The 23,146-nt window shown below is 41.8% G+C and overlaps 2 protein-coding genes across 5 annotated transcripts; one reads left to right on the plus strand and one right to left on the minus strand.

Moving 5' to 3' along the window:
* Positions 1–15,848: 15,848 nt before the first annotated feature.
* Positions 15,849–19,019, plus strand: RB195_002860 (uncharacterized protein; the record flags this gene model as incomplete). Of its 2 annotated transcripts, XM_064200304.1 has the most annotated exons (5): positions 15,849–15,870; positions 16,071–16,996; positions 17,174–17,740; positions 17,791–18,198; positions 18,261–19,019. In XM_064200304.1, the coding sequence occupies 5 exons, from the start codon at positions 15,849–15,851 to the stop codon at positions 19,017–19,019; spliced, it is 2,682 nt and encodes an 893-aa protein (XP_064056184.1). The 2 variants fall into 2 exon arrangements, with proteins under 2 accessions (XP_064056184.1, XP_064056185.1); XM_064200303.1 differs by lacking the exon at positions 15,849–15,870 and having other exon boundaries at positions 16,049–16,996; positions 17,174–17,719; positions 17,791–18,156.
* Positions 19,020–19,885: 866 nt separating this feature from the next.
* Positions 19,886–22,941, minus strand: RB195_002861 (uncharacterized protein; the record flags this gene model as incomplete). 3 transcript variants are annotated; one of them, XM_064200305.1, is made up of 5 exons in its annotated part: positions 19,886–19,948; positions 20,073–20,181; positions 21,778–21,906; positions 22,019–22,169; positions 22,698–22,941. In XM_064200305.1, 5 exons carry the CDS (start codon positions 22,939–22,941, stop codon positions 19,886–19,888), a joined length of 696 nt encoding a protein of 231 aa, XP_064056186.1. The 3 variants fall into 3 exon arrangements, with proteins under 3 accessions (XP_064056186.1, XP_064056187.1, XP_064056188.1); XM_064200306.1 differs by lacking the exon at positions 22,698–22,941 and having other exon boundaries at positions 22,019–22,140; XM_064200307.1 differs by lacking the exons at positions 19,886–19,948; positions 20,073–20,181; positions 21,778–21,906; positions 22,019–22,169 and having other exon boundaries at positions 22,693–22,941.
* Between the last annotated feature and the right edge of the window lie 205 nt (positions 22,942–23,146).

Raw genomic sequence — 23,146 nt, forward strand, 5'->3', positions numbered from 1 at the left:
CAGGAGCATGGATGGTGTACATACCATACATGAAGTTTTCCTTATTGTTCACTAACAACAATTTTATAATATGTAATGAATTTTTGTTATTTCTATTTATTTATATATTTATTTATTTTATAGTTCATTTTCTTCACTTTACAAAAGTTCATTACCCATTCGATTCAGTAACAAACCGACCACTTCTGATTGTGTTTAGTGCTCGATCCTTTTATATTCAATTAGGTTAAATATATGATTATTGAGCTGTGTGAATGTGTATGAGTGCTAGAGTTGGAAAATGCAGGAAAACTGATCGGTCAACCAGTAGCGAAAGCAGAACCGGGATTTTCTCCATTCTTCCTATTTTTTGCTGCTTTTCCATTGTATATCTGCAAGTTGCGCGCGATTTGCCTCGTTACTCCCCTATTCTTCATGCCTCGAACACTTTTTTGTGAAATAAATCCTCGAATTGTAGTCCATTGTATCCAAGCATTAACACCTAAATGCAGAAAATGTTCCTTAAACAATTTCGCTACATTTTTCGATAATGTATGTAGGTGATCTATGAACTAGTTCTCTCTTGTGTATATACATTTCTTGTTATTTGCGACTATGTGACGGATACTATAAACATGGTCACGATTGCACAATGAAAGACACATTTGCATTCAGATTTATTGCTTCCTATTCGTTTTGGCAAGTTCTTATTATATTTTTCTCTGTCATAAAGAAATTGCTTTTTGTTTGTTTGTTGTGTTTATACTTAGGAAAATTAGTTGCTCTGATGAAGACAATTTTGTTTACGGTGGTAGTCATGGTAGCTTGCGAACATTTTGAGAGGTCTTCGAAGATTTTCGTCTACGACCTCACAATTCGTCTTGCTGGAATCAACCTCATTTTCCATTACAATTCCATGACCGATCATCTTTCTTTTAACAAGCTGACGGCGGTGTAAATCACCTTTAAGTCACACTGTCATCAAAGGAAGTGAACAACGTGTTCACAGAAGTGTAGTAAAACTAACATCACTTTGGATTGGATTTTTTTCAGTTGATGCGCTTATTTTCTCAGCAATGAATGTGATTATTTACGATTACTGCCGTCATCGCCTGAATTTCGATCGGATGTCATCTGAACGCGAAATGACGGATACTTCCCTGTAGCATAAATGCGGTGAACTGTAGATGGCGAAGAAAGTCACTGCACTTCCGGGTATCAGCCAATTTTTTTTCCGAGTAATTCAATTTTCTCTACAAGTACATCCTTATCTGTTTATCGAGAACCAAACTCACTGCTCTGAATTTTGACGGCAAGTTTTACGAGCAGTGTCGTCGCGATTAATACTGTGGGAAAATTTGATTCATTCTTACGCCGAAAAATCCTGAGAGGATTCGTGAAAGACTTGCGACATGCTCATTTTGTCATAACAGTATTTTTTTCGTGGAGTGAAGAGAATGACTCGCCAGTAGGAACTCTACTATTACCACAGACTTCTGCAGAATTGCTTTTCATCGACACTGACGGGCGGAAGGTAGCGGTTATCCAGTTGGAAATAGTGAGGTGCAACGAAGGCTGCACTTTCTCCAGGTGCACACTGAGGCGTGTTAGTGCTTACTACGTTACAGTATCACTTCTTTCATCAATTTCATCTCACTTCTTCTGTTTTCATCTCTATAGCATGCGCAAGTTCTTATCTTAATTATGTGTTAACTCATACAGAAATGACGTCACCTGAAAGGCGACTCTCATTCCCAAAAGATGATTCCTTGGATTCTGCAGCAAATACAGAATCCTCATTGGAATTCTGAGCAGTGCTGAGCGCTGTCAACAGTTTCTTTTTATGATCTTCTTTTATAGGTTTTCTATGACCTTTGGTGTGCGTGTGTTCATGGCTGTTTCCAGCTTCCTTCTGCAAAAATAGCTCCTTGTTTTCGCACGACTTTCCCTGGATAGTGTGTTTGTTTACTTCGGGCTTGTGGCGACGTTATGCTAATATGTCTTAATGGAACGCTGAGCAACGACAAAAGTCCGCTTGTGAGACTTCGCCGAACACGGATTACTCGCGAAAAAATTGCAGCTTCCATTGAATAGCTTCTACTTTCAGCCACATTCCTGCTTCCGCATCATTTAAACCGTTATTCTACGCTGCAGCCTTCTGGAACTTTTCTTCTTTCTTTCAACCGAAACTCCACCAAGTTGAGAGCATTCTTGGGAGGATGCGGGACTCTGGAATCTCTCAGGGACGAACTACTCAGGAGAAATGGAGCCGTAAAACTTTATTGCACTTTTTAGCTGGTCTCATTTAAGGATTCTCGCCTAAACGCTTGTTTGGATTGCCTACAAACTTCGCTATATGGCTTGGCTTCGACAGATTACTCCTATCTCTGAAAACTTCCTTCAGTCGACCTTAAATGAACTACGAAGCTAAATTTCCGTCGAAACTGCTCTCTCCTTGCATACTTCATGTCCTGAACTATCTTTTCGATATAATTTTTCTATTTTAAGTTGGTCCAACATATAAAAACCTGCCCATCTTACCAAAATTGAAAACTGAAAACTTTTTGCATGTACGCGAAGGTACAGGAAGAGAATTATTTAGTCATATTCTTCCATCGAGACTTTTTTTTCAGAATAACTGTTAATAAACATTAGAATCTTGATCACTGGAATCATTAGAATCATTGGAATCATTAGAAACTTTCACATCCGCTTATCGTGTTCAGATTAAAACTGTTACTCGGACTTCGCTGCATTTGCTATTTTGATGATTTTTAGACAAACTCATTGACTTGAACATGCAATTCCTGAGATAAGCCCAATTAAGTTTCGTTTAAGAAACGAAAAACTAAACGAAAAAGCGGGCAAGGTTCTAATTAAAAGGCTGAAAAGAAGAGTTTCAAAGAATACAGGAAAAGTGATAGAAATCCTTAACTCTATCACGAGAATGTCACTGTAATTTGGACCATTTTACCGAAAATTTCCAGCCGAATCTACGGATATTGTACCGATTAAAGGTATTATTCATTCAAATAATAACTACCTAACTTTATGGAAATACAATTACGACTACAATTTTGCTTTTAGGATTTAATTTTGCTGCAATTTTGCTACTAGGAGACATTTACTTGGTATACAGCTCAAAATACTTCCTGTGCCCGTTATCGTTAGCACTCGTCTTGCGTAACGGAAACTCATAGGTGTGAGGAAAATAGGACCACATGCAACAGCTCCACTATGGAATACCACGACAGGACATTCCGATATGCAGTTCGGATTTTCCTTAAAAATTCTTCAAAACCAAATTTCATACCTTCATCGATTTGTTTTTATAAACAATCCAATGACTCTTTATGCTCAAATCGTCTTAATCGAATGTGTAAATTCTGACCCTATGAAAATAACTTGATTCGAAATATAAAATAAAAATTAAAAAGTAAAAAAAATGTAAAATTAAATTAAAAATAAAGAGAAATATAAAATAAAATAAAAATAATAATTATCGTGTTAGAGCAAATCTCGTCTGATGTCATCCAGTTCTCTTCTTATTATTAGGTTGTAAACATGCGTTGAAGCTTTTTTCTAAAGATTTTGCTAAAATTTTCCAGAAGCTTCTGGACCAATTTTTTAAGGACATATTAAAAGAGCAGTTAAAAAGCTTCTAAATTATTTATCGCTTATTCGATTTTACTAGTTCTCCCATTAATCATGGGATTTAAACCACGTGACCTCCGACTGCTTGGACTTTATGAGTTTCAACAAGGACGCTCCGCTGTCGTGGGCCGTCGCAATATTTGCACAGTAATGGGTAATGACGTCGTTGCTTATGCTTCTCGAAAGTCTACAATCTAACATCACTGAATTAGAACGCATCTATATATGTGAAAATGTATGTGTAATACAATGCAAAAGTTTCCTTGGTCCACCTTTCCTGGTTATCGTCTATTTTGCAGTAACTGGTAACGAAGTCTTTCTTCCGGGACAAGTGTCCAACTCTAAATGACGATAAACCCTTTCTCCAGTCCCTTTCTTGGAGAATGCGCTCGATCAAAGCTTATTGAGCTCATATGTAATGTCCATTTGCTCTGCTCTATGTCCTGTAGGGCGCGGGTGTAGCGTAGCGGTTAGAGGTTCCGCTTCCTGCACGATCGATCGGAGGTTCGAATCCGCCCTAGTGCTCACCAAGCCTTTCATCCCTCCGGGGTCGATAAATTGGTACCAGACTTGTCTGGGAGGATAAAAGCACTGACTTGACACATCGGCTAGCCACCGCAAGTCATTGTATAGGCCAGATACACGTTCGTAAACCTCAAACGCAAGTCATTGTATAGGCTCAAACGATTCTGAATTGAAGTGAACGTGGGGGCGCATCCCAAGCGGATTGATTAAAGCCAGAAACTTTATCTTTATCTTTCATGTCCTGTAGCAGTGAGCAACTGTACGTGTGTCTTCCACACCCTCCTTTAAGCATTATCCTTTCTTCAGAACCTAATAGCTCAAATTCCAACCATATTTGGTTTTTCCTTAGTTGTAGGAAACGATGGTGAACCGATCCGGTACTTATTTACTCGGACCGCCTGCGCAAGGCGTTCGAAGGAGGAAAGGAGAGTCAGAGGAATAAAACTCTGTGGCAAAAGCAAAGAAGGCGCATGTGTTGCTGCGCATATGTCCCGATTTCTAGAGAAAACATATTTCCGGCCTACTGGACGTGTGCTCGCTTCTTAGGAAAAGCTGTTTAACATTGGCGTAGCGCTCCTCTTCTGAACTGTATTTACAATAACGTTTGAAATCGCTTTCATTTTCGCTTCGTTGTCGTTTTCTCGTAGTGTTTATTGAGGCTACTGTAAATAGGGACTATTCTCTACTCTTATGCTGAGCCCGACGTTTTTTCATCGACTATTCACGCTTCCATGTACCGCTGCCGTTGAATTAATTATGTCGACACTTCTCAGGTTTCGTTTGGTCGACGATTTCCGAATATGGATCTCATTTCTTTAAAAGTGACGTGACTAACTTGACTTGATTCAATCGGCCGGCTGGTGATCGCCTGAGCCGGTTGTCCGCATCTTCGTACCGAGGCTTGTCGTCCTTAAGGCGCAGATCTGCCCGACCTTGATCTACAGGTAGAGCACGCACATGATCCATTCATTCGTTACTGCTCCTTAGCATGAGAGACCTGAAAACTGGGTGACCCCAGGAATCTTGAGGCTGCCATGTGTCGACGAGTTCAACGTAACATAACGGAGAGATGCTACCAAAGATTCTGACCCCTCACTAAATATTTGACCTATCTGGGTTGAGCTTTGACAGTTACTTCACGACAGAACCTTTTTGAATTACCTGGGTAACCTCCATGGTGTATAGTCGGGTCAAAACGACATGAAGCACGCTGCAGTTGCGCAAGCGGTTGCGCTCGTTGCGGAAGCGGTGCGGTGGAAAGAAGTGTTGGAATCGAGGTGGGACCGTTGTGAACTGCAGCAATGAACGGTGGTAGCAAGGGTGCTCACTCGATCCTAATCGTTGCGCTCCACCACACCGCTTCGAGCGCAACCGCTTACGCAGCCGCGCCGTGCTTCATGTCGTTTTGTCTACTATAATTGTGCAAGTTATACAGCTCGGTACGTGCCCTGAACGTATACTCAACTGTCTGATTGCATTTGCTACAAGCAGGGCCACCGGAAGCAAGTACCAATCAGACTCGTGTACACGGCACCCCTTACCAACTAATATGTATTTATCATCCTCTTTTTTTGAATTGATTTACTTCACTCCTTCTCTGTGATGCTAAACTAAGTGCAGTTTGTTTAATTTTTCATTTGACCGACATGTCATGAGGTTCTATAATATTCAGCGCTTCCGTCTGCCACAACCGGCGTGCACTTCGCTTTCTGATGTTCTGCAGAACTTCTCTGTTAGTTTCACTTATGCCCTAAAATTTCTGTCATTCTGGTCGAACTGCAGTTTAATTCCAGCCAAATTTCTACATCTTTTTTTTACGAAGGGCAAAGTTCCAGACCCTGCAGCAACTTCGTTCAACACGAAGAGATTTGGCAGTGTTCCGTTTGGTTGAGTCATCGAGTTATTGTTTTCCTCGTCGTGAATTTCACTCCCGTTTGAGTTAGCATACGAAAATTAATACCTGGCACGATAAGTATGGGTTTCATTTCTTCAGAAGGTAAGAACTCTCTAAGGTAGCATTACTGTTCCAAAGCAATACTTTTTACAATATTGATGCTCTTTACTACCAGGCTCCTTTTTCAAACAAGCAGTCACTTTCTCGCGATGTCTCTTCATTTACAATATAGTTGAGAAAAAAGGCCAAGAACAATAAAATTATTTTCTTTACTTTTTCAATTTTCTATTCCAAAATTACTCCCAATCCTCCAATGATTTCTTAGTAGTTTTTCTGATTCAATGGCTGACATCCTTTCTTTTTTTATTTCCTTCTATGGCTGCTAACATCAAAATTCTACTTCTGTGTTTTTTTCAAGGTCACAGCTCTTGCTTCCTAGTCTTCAACTTTTTTAATCTCCTTTTTCCGCGCTTTCTATCTATAGCTTTTCAACTCAACCGGTTTTCTTCAAAGCTTCTTTATTGAAGGTAAAAAAGTAAAAGTAGTAAATAGGGTCAAACAGTTTTAAAAATTTAGGCTGCTTCTAACTGATCACTTGGGATAAAAAATGATTTAAAAGAAAAAATTACCCATTCATTTGCTGAACATAATGTAACATAATGTTGAATGTACCGCGACTTCATTAACTGCTTCATCCCCATCTTGTTAGGTCACTGGTAAGATTCATATTGATGCGAACTTCTCCGAACGATGCTGATACGAACGAATCTCTTTATTTTGTTGTTCGTCGGCTAATTTGTCATTTTTAATTCAAATCCTGTTCATCGGATTCATCCGGCATGTTGTTCTCTTCTTTGCTGCGACACTTCTTACACAACTTTCAATTGCTCAATCCATTTATTTTCGAAGTTTCGCAGTGTCTCCTAAACACGTCTCTGCGTAACATTTGAAATAAATAATAACAAATTTCCTATCATTACTTGTCGTTGAATTTTCTGCGGTGTTTTACGATTCCTTCTTCTTGTTTTTCTGGCTTTGAAGTTGTAAAAAAATAGGAAGATTCAATTACGAAAAGTCGGCGCTTGTACTCTGGCTGCTGCATTCTTTTGCCATATTTTTTTAAACATAAGAAAACATAAAATGTAGCTTCTCTTCACTTCACATAAACATTACTCCTTTGAATTTTTCGAATAGTATTTCGAATAGTCCTTTAAAATTACTTGTGTTCTTAGACTCTCAAGCATTGTTTGGGGGTTCCCAATTCGCATTTTTGAGTCAACGATGCTCCAAAATGCTCCCTTCTAGGTCACCATTTTCATTATCTAACTAGTGACCGCTTCTGTTGCAATGTGCCTGGTTGCACTCTCCCTTGAAGGCAGGGTATAAGAAAATGAGGTGTGGATTATGAGTATGAGCGTGAACCCACTCAGTTCCCTCTAGTCATCCTGAAAAGCGACTTTTGTTCCTACAGGGTACTTGAAAGATTTGCTTCACCTCTGTGCACGCGCCGCTCCTACGCGCGAGCGGTCGAAGATCAATGAGGTCTCCTCAACAGTCTATCCAACTAAAATCTGAAGCTGAAGGGACCGGAGCGTATTAAGAGGTACGCGTTCTGACGTACCTCGTAAGAACTAAAGTGGTTCCCACGCCGTTTTTGGTCAATTAGGGGGAATTGAGCGGGGCCACGCTCATGGTCGCAATCTACACCCGAACTCTATATCTACCTACACGTTTCCCAAGTAAGCCAGTTTCCTATTACACTGTCTTTACCTTTTTTTAAAGAACCGGAGATATTGACGGCACGGATTGCAGCCGAGCAGGCTGGACTTCCCATAATTCGAGAAATCTGACTAGAACTATATAGAAAAGACCGCATATCAAAGTGATCCCTTTTTTTCTCAAATGAAAGATCCGTTACTAGTTATTAAGGTTTTTGTTATTTTACATCTCAGTTTTAACTATATTTTTGCAGGACCAAAGTGCGAATCCTACATTTGTCAGAGTTGTCATGCTTTTAAAAAATAGAATGTTTATACAGGAACATACAGAAAATATGCTAGATGTTGGAGCGGGCGTAGCGCAGTAGATAAGAGGTTCCGCTGTGTCTACGCGATCGGTCGGAGGTTCGAATCCGCCTCAGTGCCAACCAAGCCCTCCTTCTCCTTGGGACCATGAATTAGTGCCAGGCTCGTCTGGGAGGATAAAAACACTGACTTGACATAGGTTAGCCCTCGAAAGTTATTGTTCAGCCTAGACATGTGTTCGTAAACCTCAAATGATTTTGAATTGAAGTGAAGGCGGGGCGCGGCGCATCCCAAGCGGATTGACTAACGCCGGTAACTTTATCCTTTATACTTATAAAACGTATAAGTTTTGAGAAACTTCATACATATCCATTTCTATTATTATATTTTATTACTTCTGCGTTGTCAAAGTTGAAGCAAATGTCGAATGTATTGACTTACTATTAAAGGCATCACCCCACGAATCTGATGTGGTGCAGATTTCAGGTGGAGTATTCGTATACGGGATGGGAGACTATGTAGAGGGGGGTGATTCCGTCCATTTCTTCCTAATTGCCGTAAAAAACGGCCCGGAAGATGCGGCGCCGCACAAGGCTGGCGCGCTCCAGTCGAACTCCCTGTAGAAACTAGTGCGCCAGAACGCCTAAAGCCGTATCTTCCGGCCGTTTTTTAGGGCAATTAGGAAGAAATGGACGGATTCACCCTCCTTTCCATAGTCTCCCATCCCGTATACAAATAATGCACCTGAAATCCGTACCACCTCAGATTCGTGGAGTGATGCCTTTAATTCACTCATACGGTTCGTATGACTGTATGGTACGACCGACTGTATTGTATGATGTATAGCGATTTACAGAGGCAGTAAAAATAAGTTTTTCTTTTGTTGTTTGCCTCATTCTCTTAATGTCATCCACTATTTTTTAATGTTAGATTAACGAGACATCTAAAACTAAGAGTGCGTGAGTAGCAAGAAACTTCTCCCATGTTTGAAAATCCACCGTTGTTGTCTTTTGCCATTACAAACCCCGATCATCCGAATTACACTTTAAAAACAAATTCATTCTGAATTTCTTCCGATATGGCAGATCTCTTCGCAACCTCACATCAGAATTCGCGTATCCAAGCAATAAAAAATATGAGTCGCACATAAATTTCTCATCTAGTTTCGATCGATAACAAATGTACATATGTTCCAGTTTGTAATTTCTCTTATTCTAGCAAACATCAAGAATTTTAGATTTTATAGCCATATAAATAGCTTGCTCAGTTTTTGCTTGCGTTATTGAAAGAATTTTCTATTCGAAAAATTAGAGTATTCTGTTATGTTGTGCATATATTTGTATAGGTGCAGGTAATATTTATTAGTGGTATATTAATAATAAATAAATAAAAACAAATCACTGTGTATAACTTTGGTAAGTAAGCAGGTAAGTAAGTTGAAGAATAAGGTTGTCGACATTAAACGTCGGTTCTTTCCCATCCATCTTTTTGTGGGCCAAATAATGTTCTTAAACTCCTACGATTCTGATTTAGGTTGAACGCGTTCACACATCAGGATGCGACTGACGTCAGCGTCGAGTGCTTTATCCCTTATCATTGTTGACCAGTGAAGCAAATAATTTTTTTTAATATTTCGATTCAACGGTCAAACAGAACCCAACTAATAACATAACATTTAGCGCACATTTAATTCAGTTTAGAGCCACTTACCATCTTTGAAGACAACTCATAGATCAAGCTGTAAATGCAGTTTTTTGAATTTAAATGCACTATCTATTGATATTATCAGTACATTATAAACCATAAATGAAGTTTCACCAGGACCTTGTTGGCACAACAGGAAAAAATAAATCCAGCTCACAATAAACATTTATTTATCTTCACTGTGTTTCTGATACTCTTCGTTTTTAACCGAAATAAGGATCACTTTTTAGATAAGTTTCTAGTTTTTTTCCGTATGATACGCCAACGAACTTGTTGTTGAAAACGGAGAGAAAAGTGCATTAGTAGGTGGAGCACGTTTCCAAATTGTACAACTTGCATTTTACGAGAAGCACCTTTGTTTGTGGAAGTATTTCAAAAAGTCTGCAACACCTGCTTTTTAAGAGCTTTTTTCTTCATTTTGTACGTCATTCTTGCATAATTCATATATGAATGATGTCTTCTGAATTTCAATTTCATGTTCACGTTTTTTTTCTCACGCGAAGTTTTCTTAAAGGCATCGAATCTGAGGTGGTACGAATTTCAGGTGGAGTATTCTTATACGGGATCGTAGATTATGGAGAGGTGGGTGATTCCGTCTATTTCTTGCTAAGTGGTGTAAAAAACCGTTCCGGCATGTGCACACGGCTGGCGCGCTCCAATCGAACTCGTTGTGGAAAATAGCGCGCCGGAACGCTCGAAGCACTATCTTCCGGGCCGTTTTTTACGGAAATTAGGAAGAAATGGACGGAATCACCCCCTCTCCTTATTCTACTATGCCGTGTACGAATACTCCACCTGAAATCCGTACCACCTCAGGTTCGTGGGGTGATGCCTTTAATATTGCTTCAAATAGTGCGTTAGATTTCATTACCGCTACCTTCTACTCTGAAAAATCTAATTATAATAAGAATTCGAAATGTTCGAGTGTAAGGATCAGCATTCCGGAAGCGGTGCTCAGTAAATGGATACGCTTTCAAACTATTGTTTGCCCAATGATTAGTGCTTCACCGTGGACGAATAAGCTATGAGGTGTGGATGGGAATGGGAGAAATTCCCGAGAAACGTATCTTTTTATTGAGATTGCGTGCTGGTGGATTTGTACTTACATCTCTATTACTTTATGAGCACTCCTAGGCGATCTTAGTTTTTTGCTTCGTATCCATAAAAATATGGCGTGTTTTGCGTGGTTTTTGCATTTGGGAGAAAAAAACGGTGCCAGAGAAAAAAGAGAGCTCGCTCTAACGCTAACCAACGCGCGATAGGATAACGAGTAGAAGGGATCTCCTCACGCTCGTTAGAACTCCAACAAAATGCTTCCAGCAACTTACTTGGTGCTATTCCTCACCGAAAAAAAACGAATGTCTGTTATTTTATTTGTTTTATTTTTTTTTTGTTATTTTATTTTTATTTTTCTTCCTTGTTTTGCTCGATAAAATAGGTAGGAATGGTGAGGTCTAGATCTACCACTTCTCAAATCCTCTATAGTTAGGGCCGAACGTGTACAATAAGGTTAACGCAATGCATCTGCGGCGATGGCAGGCACCACTACTCTACCTGTCTGCCTCACTCCGATCGATGGTGCGGTTTAGGCGTCTTGCGTTGCGTTAGCCCAATTGTTTGACTCATACAACACATCCTCGCTCCTATTGCAACTGCTGATTGTGTAGATACAAACCAATTTTGCGCGTGTCCTAAATATTTGATTAATTGTTAATTTACGTACATAACTAACTAACCAACTAAACCCGACTATTTGACGTTCGTTCCTTCGTTTCGGCACCATGGTCGCAAAAAATTCTCAAAGGATAGAAAGTATAGATAGATTCGCAAATAAATTAAATAGATTCTTAGCATGACTTTTCTGGCGAGTCAATCCGTCGCGCTCTGCTCCAATCCAAAATCATTGAAGTTTAAGAACGCTTGTTGGCCTATACATGACTTGCTGGGACAAACCGTTATATTAGGTCAGGTTTTTTTTTATCCTCCCAGACATGCCTAGTACCCAATTTGTCGACCCCTGTGGGATGAAAGGCTTCGTCAGCCCTGGGGCGGTTTCGAACAATTGATTGTGCGGTCACAGCGGATCTCTTGCCTTGAATGAATAACAATAAATGTCAATAATAAATGTTAATAATATTAATGACAATTGTTGTTCATTCAAGACAAGAAGGCAGAGCAAGACAATGAACACACCCACTGTGATTTACTGTTTGAAAATCTTAGCGCAACTCTTCGTTTTTTTTTTTGAGATAATGTAGGTTCTGAAGGGATTCTAGCACCTCCAGATGTTTTACGGTTTCCAGGACCTGTTTGCACTTCAGGAGCAAAAATATTCTATCTCTATAGATCTTTGCACTACTAAATGCCTATTTCAAGTACCCTGTATTTCTTGAGAGGTTAAGGGCGTAATTTAAAGATATCACCCCACGAGTCTGAGGTGGTACGGATTTCAGGTGGAGTATTCGTGTACGGCACAGTAGATTATGGAGCGGGAGGGGATTCCGCCTATTTCTTCCTAATTGCCGTAAAAAACGCCCTGGAAGATGCGGCGCGTGCACAAGGCTGGCGCGCTCCAATCGAACTCGTTTCCAAAAGAAAATAGCGCGCCGGAACTCTCGAAGCGGTATTTTCCGGGCCGTTTTTTACGGCAATTAGGAAGAAATGGATGGAATCACCCTTCTCTCCATAATCTCCACGATCCCGTATACGAATACTCCACCTGCAATCCGTACCACCTCAGATTCGTGAAGTGATGCCCTTAAAAGCACTGTTGAATTTTCTTTGGGGGATCACTCCTCTCCTAATCAGCTTTATTACTTCATAATATAATATATTAATATATATAGTGCTAAATTTTGCATTATTCGTTAACGAATATTTGTTGTTAAAATCACTCATAAGATGTTTAGTGTGTTATCTCATGCGTTTAAATCCGTCGTCGTTTTCAATTATTCACAGCGTCTGAAGCGCGGCGTCGTTGAACTAGTAGTTTAAAAAAAGTGAAAAAACAGCACTGAAAGCATTTGCCAAGCGAAGTTTCCTCACATTCCTGAAAACTTTGTTATTCTAATCGTGCAGCTTTTCTAAGACAACCGCAAGAAATTCTGCTAATGCGGTGCAAATTTTAATTACACATACGTCGAGGTTCTCAAGAAAACATCATTAATTCAATTTTAGTTTTCAAATTCTCAAAAAATAAAATCTTGTACTAGGATATTTTGTTTTTCTTCGAGTATTTCATTGAATCGCGTATTTATTTATGCACAGATTTATGTACATACTAGAAATTCGATTACAAGCAATTACAAGAAACTGAAGGCAGTTCTTGCATTTAATTATAAGGAAAGAAAAAAAAACTAGAAATTTTTAGTAAAAGGATAAAATTTGATTAATCCATCTCGTGTATTGCATCATTCGTTTCTTTACTTGAATCGTATTCATTCACCGAATTGATTCGTCACCGAGGAAGAGAGGAGTAAAAAGAATCAGAAAGAGACAGAGACAAAGATTGATGGATGGAATTTGGAATGAGGCTGGAGGAAAAAGTTATGAATTCTTGGAAGATTCTAGGAATTATCTTGAAAGCTGATCGGTATGCATTTCTCTTTACTCTCCACATAACTAGGAGCTACGCTTTTCCGCCGTTATTTTTTTTTCTTCATTCTACTGAGTATTCTTTACATTTTTTAAAATACTCTTTTCATGCACACATGCAGGTATCAGCCTAAAAGCAGCGTACCACGGATCTGACGTGGTATGTGTTTCCGACGGACGGCTTCTAAAGATTCGTATTTGCTTCCATAGGGTCGTCGATTGCGGGATCAGGAACAGATTTCCTGCGGATTCGCTCACCACGTCAGATTCACCGTGGCTGCCTTTAACCGTAGCCGTCTACATGGTTGCCAAGCGGCCGAGAATCTCCCACATGCATACATCTAACGACTTCGTTCGACGATAGAAGACCTTTTGGTGCATTTCGCAGACCTCTGACTTCGCCTTTCGCTATGTTTCTCTCTTCTGCTACGTGTTTTTAAGGAGTATCTCGCACTAGAGCTCATTACATTTATTTGTGATCTCCATTTAAACGCCAGAAAATCCTTTCTTCTCGATTTCGCCATCTTTTCCCAATATCCATAGATCCACATCATCTTAATTTGGATATTATTCATGTCCACACTTAAACTAATGTGCGAACGATTTCCGGAATACATCGAAGAGTTATAATCCTAGGAAATGGAAAGCTTTTCTATTTTTCTAGCGTCTCTTTCGTGGCAAAGATATGAAATATGAAATTGAAAGAATTTTAGTGGTGTATGAGTTCATAGGAGATTTGAAAAAAAACGCCTGTACGGAGCACTTTCTCACACTTTCCATTAACTCTTTAATAGTTTGACGATATATCACCGCTACTATGTAAATTTTAATTTCGCGGTGCTAAATTAAACTAATGAATAAAATTAAATTAAATGAATTTATTGAACATTGTATCTGTGAAAAAAATCAATCCCGTCTCGAGTTTTATCTTACAACGAAGCAGAGGAACGCGACAAACGTCGTCGGAAAACCCAATCTAGGCTCCATTTCTGCACTATAAGAAGCCGAAGACCGAAAAGATTAATTCCGAAATTCTCAGTAGGATGCATACTGATCCTAGCGCTGAGCAACTGCCTATGTATTTTTGTCCCTCTCTCTGTGCTTGTGCCTGTGTTTCCATTAATTTCCCCACAATCTCCTTTTTGATTAGAATACATTGCACGTTCTGACATTTTTCGAATATAACGATTTGGAAATAAATGTTGACTGGGTTGTTGTGATGGTTTCATTTCATCCATGCAACGGATTTTACATTGGCAACGGGCGAAAATGCCAGAAACCGTTGAAGGAAGTGTGATTTTAGTCGTTGAACATGTAGTGAAACCAGTACTGAGCAGTCTTTTCTACACCTCTCGATGACGTTGCAGTGATGGTCGCAGTATTTTTCCTGTTTTTATTAAACGGGAAGGTTGTCCCAACCGATTCTCGGGGACTTTTATAGAAAGTGCTTTTGCTATCACAACTATAATTTTCTGCGTATTTCGTTCAAAGGCTGCTTTCTGCGGTTGGGCTGAAAAAGCTGAAATAAATCAAAACAACGGTACAGCACAGAACAACCAGAAAGTGCGCGTGAGTGAGACGCAGACACCCAAAGAATGAACTCTATAGGTTCATAGACGGGGGCACCTGTATACTCTAAATTTTTCTAAAAGTGTTCGTTTAAGCGCTCCTGTGTCCCAACCGGCCCATGATCCTAAAAAGCGGATTTATGGGATGTCGCGCACTGCTGATTGTCCACCTCGATTGCTTCGTCTCTTTTCGTTCCCGAAATCACCGCTTTGTAGTCGCAAATCATTGGAAGATTTTACTTTCATGTTCGAAGAAAGTTTACAATAGGAATACGGACTAATCCTGGTTAGTTTACACGTTCTTGCCTTAGATTCCTCACTTGTCTTCGCTTTTTCAATTCCGTCTCAGCTTTCGTCATTCGTAAGCGATAAGTTTATGCTTTTTGTAAGTATTTTTGGCGCAAATAATTTCTTTTTCTTCCGTTTTGTCTAGTCTCCGCTCCGAACATACCGAACTTAATGGTTCACAATGTTCATGACATTATTTCCCATCCTTTTCCGATCACATTATAAGGAGGCCCCTCCTCCTTTTGCTCCGTTGCTCCTTTTTGTACACGTCGCAGATGGTCCGTGTTTTCTCGACTTACTTAATAGATTTTAACTCCTTGACCACTTGTTATATTTCTATTGAGTTGAAAACACTTGTGCACGTGAGCGGTCGACCTCACGTACACATGTTTCGAGCTTGTTTGTATTCTGATGGATATGTCTTCCCAAATACTACCTTTTCACCAACCTGTGGCAATTAAATTGCATTATCCAAAAACGAGTTAATCACGATGGTGGAGAAATGTAAGCATCCAAAGCATAACACTATTAACAATTCCAAGTAGAGGACTCTTACTGCTGCAAATCCTACCTCACGCCTCAAAGCGGCGCAGCGGTGGCCCTGGCCGTCGGGCAGCTATGGTGGCGAGACTTCGTCTCGGTAGGTTCAACCATGCCACAAAGGTGTCCGGCTAGTAGCCCGGTCCTTGGGCCAAGGCTACAGGCTAGCTAATTGAGGAGGTAGTATGACGATTCCGGTGCCAGGCTGCTAGCTTGCTAGTGCGACAAGCCGACCGAGGACAACACCCCCGTCGCACTGCACTGCCGTCATACTGCTAATGTCTACTATGTGTTCTTCAGAAGCTAGGGCGTACCCCGAAAGCGACGCGCATTGTCCTCGCCCGGGCAGTGTGGCATATATGCGAGGGCTACCGGCTAGAGGACGGAGCTGGCCAAAGAAGTTAGTCCGCCATCGCCAACAACATCCAGTGCGCTTGGCAACGCTTAACGTTGGGACGCTTCCTGGGAGAAGTCGTGTACTGGCAGACAGTCTCAGAAAACGCCATGTTGACATATGCTGTGTACAGGAGACTCGCTGGAAAGGCTCCAAGTCAAGGGAATTAGGCGATGGCTACAAGCTCATCTACCACGGCACATCAAATCGCAATGGCGTTGGTATCACATTGAACGAGTCGTTTAGAAACAGCGTCACAGCGGTGGATCGACTATCGGATCGCCTGATGGCTGTAAAAGTGGACATAGGAGAAGTGGAATTGCGAGTCGCCTCTGCTTATGCGCTACAGGTGGGCTGTAGTGAAGAAGAGAAGGCAAGCTTTTGGAAAGATCTGGAGCAGTACGTCCAATCCCTGGAAGGCGAAGAAGTACTTTTAATCGGAGGAGACTTCAGTGGACATGTCGGTTCTCGGAAAGACGGGTTTGAGAGTTGTCCTGGTGGATGCGGCCATGGAGCTCAGAACGACGACGGGTTGCGAATCCTGGAGTATGCTGTTGCAAGTGACTTGATCATTGCTAACACGCAGTATCGGAAAAGAAAATCGCATTTGATCACGTACACCAGCGGCGGTCGTGAAACACTAATAGATTTCTGGATGTTACGCCGACGAGATCGCCGACTTCTGCAGGATTCAAAAGTCAACCCTACAGACCATATCGCTGCCCAACACCATCTGCTCGTTATGGACTTGAAAATCTCCCGTCCAAGGAAGAGACATCCAAGAACTGAAACACAGCGCATCAGATGCTGGAATCTGAAGGATCCAAAGGAGGTATTTTTTGCGTCCGTGGCTCCATCTACACTTCCTCACACAACTCGTAGTGTGGAGGAAATGTGTTCGACTACTTCCAGCGTTATACGCTTGACTGCGGAGAACACTCTGGGAAAGGCGACTCTAGGTAAGCCCAAAGTACAAAAAGCTACGTGGTTTTGAAACGAGGAAGTTCAGGCGGCAATTCGTGAGAAGAAGTCCAAATATAAGCTCTGGTGGAGGACACGTCAGCCTGAAGATCGAGGTGCTTACCTAGCGGCGAAGAGGGAGGCTAAGAAGGCAGTCTCCAAGGCGAAGTCGGACCGCTACAAGGCTGTGTACGACATGCTTGATACCAGAGAAGGCGAGCGGGCAGTGTATCGTTTAGTCAGAGCGCGTCAACGCTCAACGTTGGATATGGAACACACCAAGATCGTTAAGGGAGCTGATGGAGCCATTCTGCGCCGCTCTGGTCAGATCCTGGAGAGGTGGCGAGAGTACTACAATCACTTGTGTAACGAAGAGTTCTGTCATCCTCCGATCCCAACTGTTTCCAGCGTCGAGGGTCCTGTTCTACCAATTACTGCCGTCGAAGTCAGTGCTGCTCCCGCAAAAATGAAGTCGAACAAGGCAACTGGTCCTGATGACATACCTGCTGATGTCTGGAAGCTGCTAGGAGATCGAGGGTCCGTGTGGCCCGCAACTCTATTTAACAAGATCGTTGCAGAAGGACGGACTCCAGACGTTTGGCAAACTTCCGTGACCGTGCCTGTCTGGAAAGGGGAAGGAGACATTGCTGACTGCACTTCGTACAGGCCTATACGACTGCTGTGCCATACGATGAAGGTTTTGAGCGTGTCCTGGAAGCTCGTCTGAGGAAAATTGTCAGCATTTCACTCAGCCAGTGCGGTTTTGTGAAGGACTGCAGCACTATAAATGCTATCCATGCTGTCCGTATCCTCCTGGAGAAACATCGAGAGAAGAACCGCACTGTGCATCTTGCTTTTCTCGATCTCGAGAAAGCTTTCGACCGTGTCCCTCATGAGCTGTTATGGATGTCCATGAGGTCGCATAGAGTACCAGAAGAATATGTGAGGTGGACAAAGCTGTTTAATGCGAAGCCTACCAGCGTTGTACGATGTGCTGCTGGAACAAGCAGGCTATTCCCTGTACAAGTACAAGTTCGTGTCCATGCACAGTATAAACAGCAGGGGTTCATCAGGGTTCATCCCTCTCACCCCTGCTGTTTATAGTGTGCATGGACACGATAACGAAGGAAATCCAGAAGCAGCATCCGTGGACTCTACTCTTTGCCGACGATGTCATGCTCGCGTCGGAGTCTCGAGATGATCTTCAGAAACAAGTACAGTCTTGGAAGGATCGGCTGCAGCAATATGGATTGCGCCTCAACACATCAAAAACTGAGTACATGGAGTGCGGACCAAGGATAGAGGATGGTTCAATTCGTGTCGATGGCACCGAATTAAACAAGGTGAACTGTTCCAAGTACCTTGGATCCAAAGTGACTTCCACAGGCGACATTGATCAAGAAGGTCGAGCACGTGTAAATGCGGCATGGATGAAATGGAAAATGGCAACATGCGTACTGTGCGACAAGAAAGTCCCTGTTCGACCGAAGTCGAAGATCTGCAGGACGGTTGTGCGCCCTGTTGCCCTTTACGGATGCGAGTGCTGGCCGACGACGAAAGCCTTGGAAAGAGTGCTGCACGCTATGGAGATACGGATGTTGAGGTGGACGATAGGTGTAACTCTAAAAGAGAAAGTATTCAACAACACTATACGCTCCATCTTCGGCGTCGTCCCGATAACTGAGAAGATGAAGGAGGCGCGACTGAGACGGTTTGGTCACGTCTTGCGGCGAGAGGAAGATTCTGTTGCCAAAACCGCTCTGAAGTTCGACGTTTCGGGAGTGACGCCATATGGGAGGCCAAAGATTCGCTGGTTAGACCGTGCGAAGCTGGATATGATAGATGCGCTTTTGTGTACGGCTGATGCAATGGATAGAACCAAATGGAAGACATGAAGCAGAAAGGCGGATCCTGCAACAACGCGAGACAAACGCTAGGAGGAAGAAGAAGAAGTAGAGGACTCTTAGGAAATCCTCCTATGTGGCCATTTTATCCACTGCTTGTTGTCTCCGTCGTTTTACTACTCTAATCTTGCAACAATAATTGGTGTGGTCTGAGTGCAAATGTGGGGAACACGTAAAGTTACAAAGTTAAAAAAAAATGTGCGCTGAATACATTAAAAGGCATCACCCCACGAATCTGAGGTGATACGGATATCAGGTGGAGTATTCGTATACGGATCGTAGATCATGGAGAGAAGGGTGATTCCGCCCATTTCTTCCTAATTACCGTAAAAAATACCCGGAAGATACGGCTTCGAGGCTCCGGTGCGCTACTATCTACAGCGAGTTCGATTGGAGCAGCTTGTGTACGCGCCGTATCTTCCGGACCGTTTTACGGCAATTAAGAGGAAATAGACGGGATCACCCCCTCTACGTAGTCTACTATCCCGTATAAGAATACTCCACCTTAAATCCGTACTACCTCAGATTCGTGGGGTGATCCCTTAAGTTATTACTACTGATCAAATGCTTGTTTACTCTAGCACTCGAAAGTTCCATAAAATGTCCATTCAAATTTAGACAGTAACTTTTATTTAGTAGAATAGGTGTAAAAATGTGAATTCAAATCAACCATCTCAATACCACAGTAGTTGTAATAAGCGTGAGGAATAATCCCATGAAATTCTCCTGCGATCTTGCACGCAAGGTATGTACAGTTATGTTTTACAGCACTCATAACATCATAGAACAATCTGTGATATAACATTCGAAGAAAAAAAGGGTTGCTGTAACCTTTTGGATGGTCACAAATCAAAGTTTCACTTATTGCTCACATCCAAGCTTAGACAACCGTTCAGTGCGAGTTTGAAGCATTTATTCAGCTAATGTGAACCATCAAACAAAATTAATGCAGTGTATCTTTGATGTTTAGTAGCGTTATGATACACCAAAGTGTCGTTAATCATGCAGTGAGTGCATTTAGTGCTACATGCAATAATTGCTTACCATGCCAGCAGTAAGCGAAGTCAGGTTTATTTTGAACGAAATAGCGAAGAAGCGGGAGATTTCTTTGGAAGTTTTGATCCACCTGGTTGTCAACTTCTCATACGTATTCCTGGAAAGTACTGGATGTCAGAACGCCGGTTACCTTGGAAGTGAGAATTGAAATCACCCATGTACTAGGCACCACCATAGTAATTTACTGTTTTAAGTTGTCGCAACATGTTATAAACTTTTCTCTCCCCAATCTCACTTGTGCTGGAACTATTCTGGACGTAGACGCTGCATCGCACGTCAAATACGAAAGTTCTAATGCGAGCAACTGCAGGGTCAATCCCGCGCATCGCTGTTTACCGCATAACATGCTTTTTGTGCAGCAGCGGCTAGTCACCGATGTGCTTATGATAGCTGTGCAGTTGTCTTAGGATTCCCCGCTCGATCTCTTTCACATCCGACTGAAAGCACTTCTTCTATTCGTCAACTCATAGTGTATTCTGGATTCCACATTCTCACTGTCTCAAAAAGGAATTGAGAATTTGAAGCAAGAGAAACAATGTTTTTCCTTTGTAATGCATATATTTTTTTGATTCTGTCGCCGTCCAAGTTCTTCCATGTTGTCCATGATGCCTTTACCATTCAGACGCCATTCTCGCACCAATTTTGTTTGCGCCTGTACCTCGTGATTGCCTTCGGGAAACGATTAAGGAGGGATGGCTTCTCTAATCCTATCATCGATATGCTTATGATAGATGTGATGGAAAAACGTGTGGATTATCCGGCTTGGGAAGGTTGTTTTTGGAACGAATTAGAGATCAACGTCTAATACAGTTCGCACATCTTCTCCGGCACCTCGTCTACCTGCTACCTCGTCCGGCAACTACATGTTCGGATAGCTTTGTAACAAAGAACTGCTCTTTTTCCGCTCACAATATTCCGTTAGATATACTAGCAGGAAATTGGGTGGATGGCTGCAAAATTTCGCCTTTTCATAAAACATCAAAAAATACCTTACTCCTAGTAGCAGAGTTTCAGCAACAGGAAACCTCGAGCTTGCGCGGGCCTTTCGTACTAATCTCTACTGCATTTTTTTTAATCAGGTACTCTTTTCAAGTACTGCAGATTTCACAGTTTCGACTTTTTACAATTCGTTCACATTCTATTCTATTTTTATTTATTCATAAAGTCTTCACATTCATGCCCTCCTCACATTGATATGTCCATAAAAATTTCATATTCATGCCCTCCTTTTTGTCTGGATTTACCCATGCTTTGTTTCTTTCTTTAAGAGGAGCTCTTACAGTTCTGAAAAGTTTTAGCAATGAAAAAAGTTCGTTACAACGCTTCGTAATCACTTACTGCTTGACACGGATCCTTACGTGCGTACGTAAACGCAGAAGGATGTGGATTCCATTTCCTTCCTCTTTGCTACTTACGTGAAATACTTAGTCTCAGCGGAGCAAAGTCAACAACACATTCAGATGAGTCTGAAGCTCTCGCAGTTGCTATCTTACCCTCCAATGTGAAAAGAGTGCTGTTGATGTTGATTTCCCGACCTAGATATACATAGCTGGAGCATTCGGATATGTTCCTACCGTTGAGCATGAATGGTGCTTCAGAAACTCATCCGTTCCTCATAAACATCGCCTTGTCTAGGTTCAGCTGAAAACCGATCTTTTTACACGTTTGATCAAATTCGGCTAGCATCCGATACCCCTGATTGATGCTTGATGTTATAAGAACGATGTCATCAGCGAAACGAAGATGGTGTAAGTCCCGGCAGTCAACTTCCACTCCCACGTTATCCCATTCCAATCCTCGCATGGCGATCTTTAGAGTGGCACTGAATATTTTGAGTGAAACTTTGTCACCCTGACAAACCCCTCTCTTCACGTTAATTATGAAATAATTGTAAAATGAGGAGATTTTGGTCGTGAAGTTGCTATACAACTTACAAGGTATCTTTATTTATGGAGAAGGGACGACTTGACCTCCATGACGAGGCCTCCGTGACCGCTTCAGTCTCAACTGAATCGAAGGGTTTCTTCAAGTCGATAGAAAAGAGACACAGCTGCATCTTGCACTCTCGCGATACTTCGATGAGTTCTGAAGCAATATATTCAGTCAATCATAGTGAACCCTTTTCGAAACTCCACTTGCACGCATGGCTGTCCTTCATCTAATGTTCTTTCTATTCTCTTTAGGATCACTCTCGTGAAGAGCTTGTCGATTACAGACAGTAGATAAGCAGATTGGGGGATAAATGCCCATGTCCTGTGGATCTCCCTTCTTATACAACGTGGTGACCTCCCACTATTTAGGGACCTTGCATTCCGATAGATAACGAGCGAAGAGCCTCGCCAGTGCATTGATGAGGACTAGCGGTAGGTTCTTCAGATGTTCAGAGTTGATTCTGTCGGAGCCGGGTAAGGTTCAGCTCTTCGCCGACATGATCGCATGTCGGAATTCGAAATGGAGAACTTTTGGAATGACATATCCATCTGAGACACGGCTGTCGAAAGTCAGAGTAGAAGTCGTAGACGATTTTCTCCATTTCCCTTCTCGATGCAATGGTTGCTCAGTATGGGTTCGGGAGAGCAGTAATCTTTGTCTTGCGATTGGCGAAGTCTCAACGGGCATAAAGAATGCTCTTTTCTGCCTTTTCAGCTTCAAGTCTTCTCTGTTTGAGGTCTCCCTTTATGCCACTCTGCAAAGCCTTGCGACCACGGATGTGAGTTCTTTGTGCAGCTCGTCCGGCTCCACGCTGACGTATCAGCTGTAGAGTTTCCGGATACAGGCTTCTCTTGGTCTTCACTTTCTTCTTACAGTCATGAATGTGTCCTACATGTCGTTCATATTCGTCGTCGATGTTGCCCATGACTATAACTTCCCAAAAGCCAACAAGCGAAGCGAAGAGCTCCCAGCTGATGATGGTTCTGGAAGTTCGCTTCTACGTTTCTGAGTTTCTGAGTTTTACGATTTTTTCTCTTCTCTTTCTCTGAAAGAAAACTCTCCTGAAAAAGGCGATGTTCCGATCATGTATAAAACCTTGGTACAATCATTCAAAACCTTTTATTGACGAT

The sequence above is a fragment of the Necator americanus genome, chromosome IV, assembly GCF_031761385.1.
Source record: "Necator americanus strain Aroian chromosome IV, whole genome shotgun sequence".
In the NCBI taxonomy this organism is placed as follows: Eukaryota; Metazoa; Nematoda; class Chromadorea; order Rhabditida; family Ancylostomatidae; genus Necator; species Necator americanus.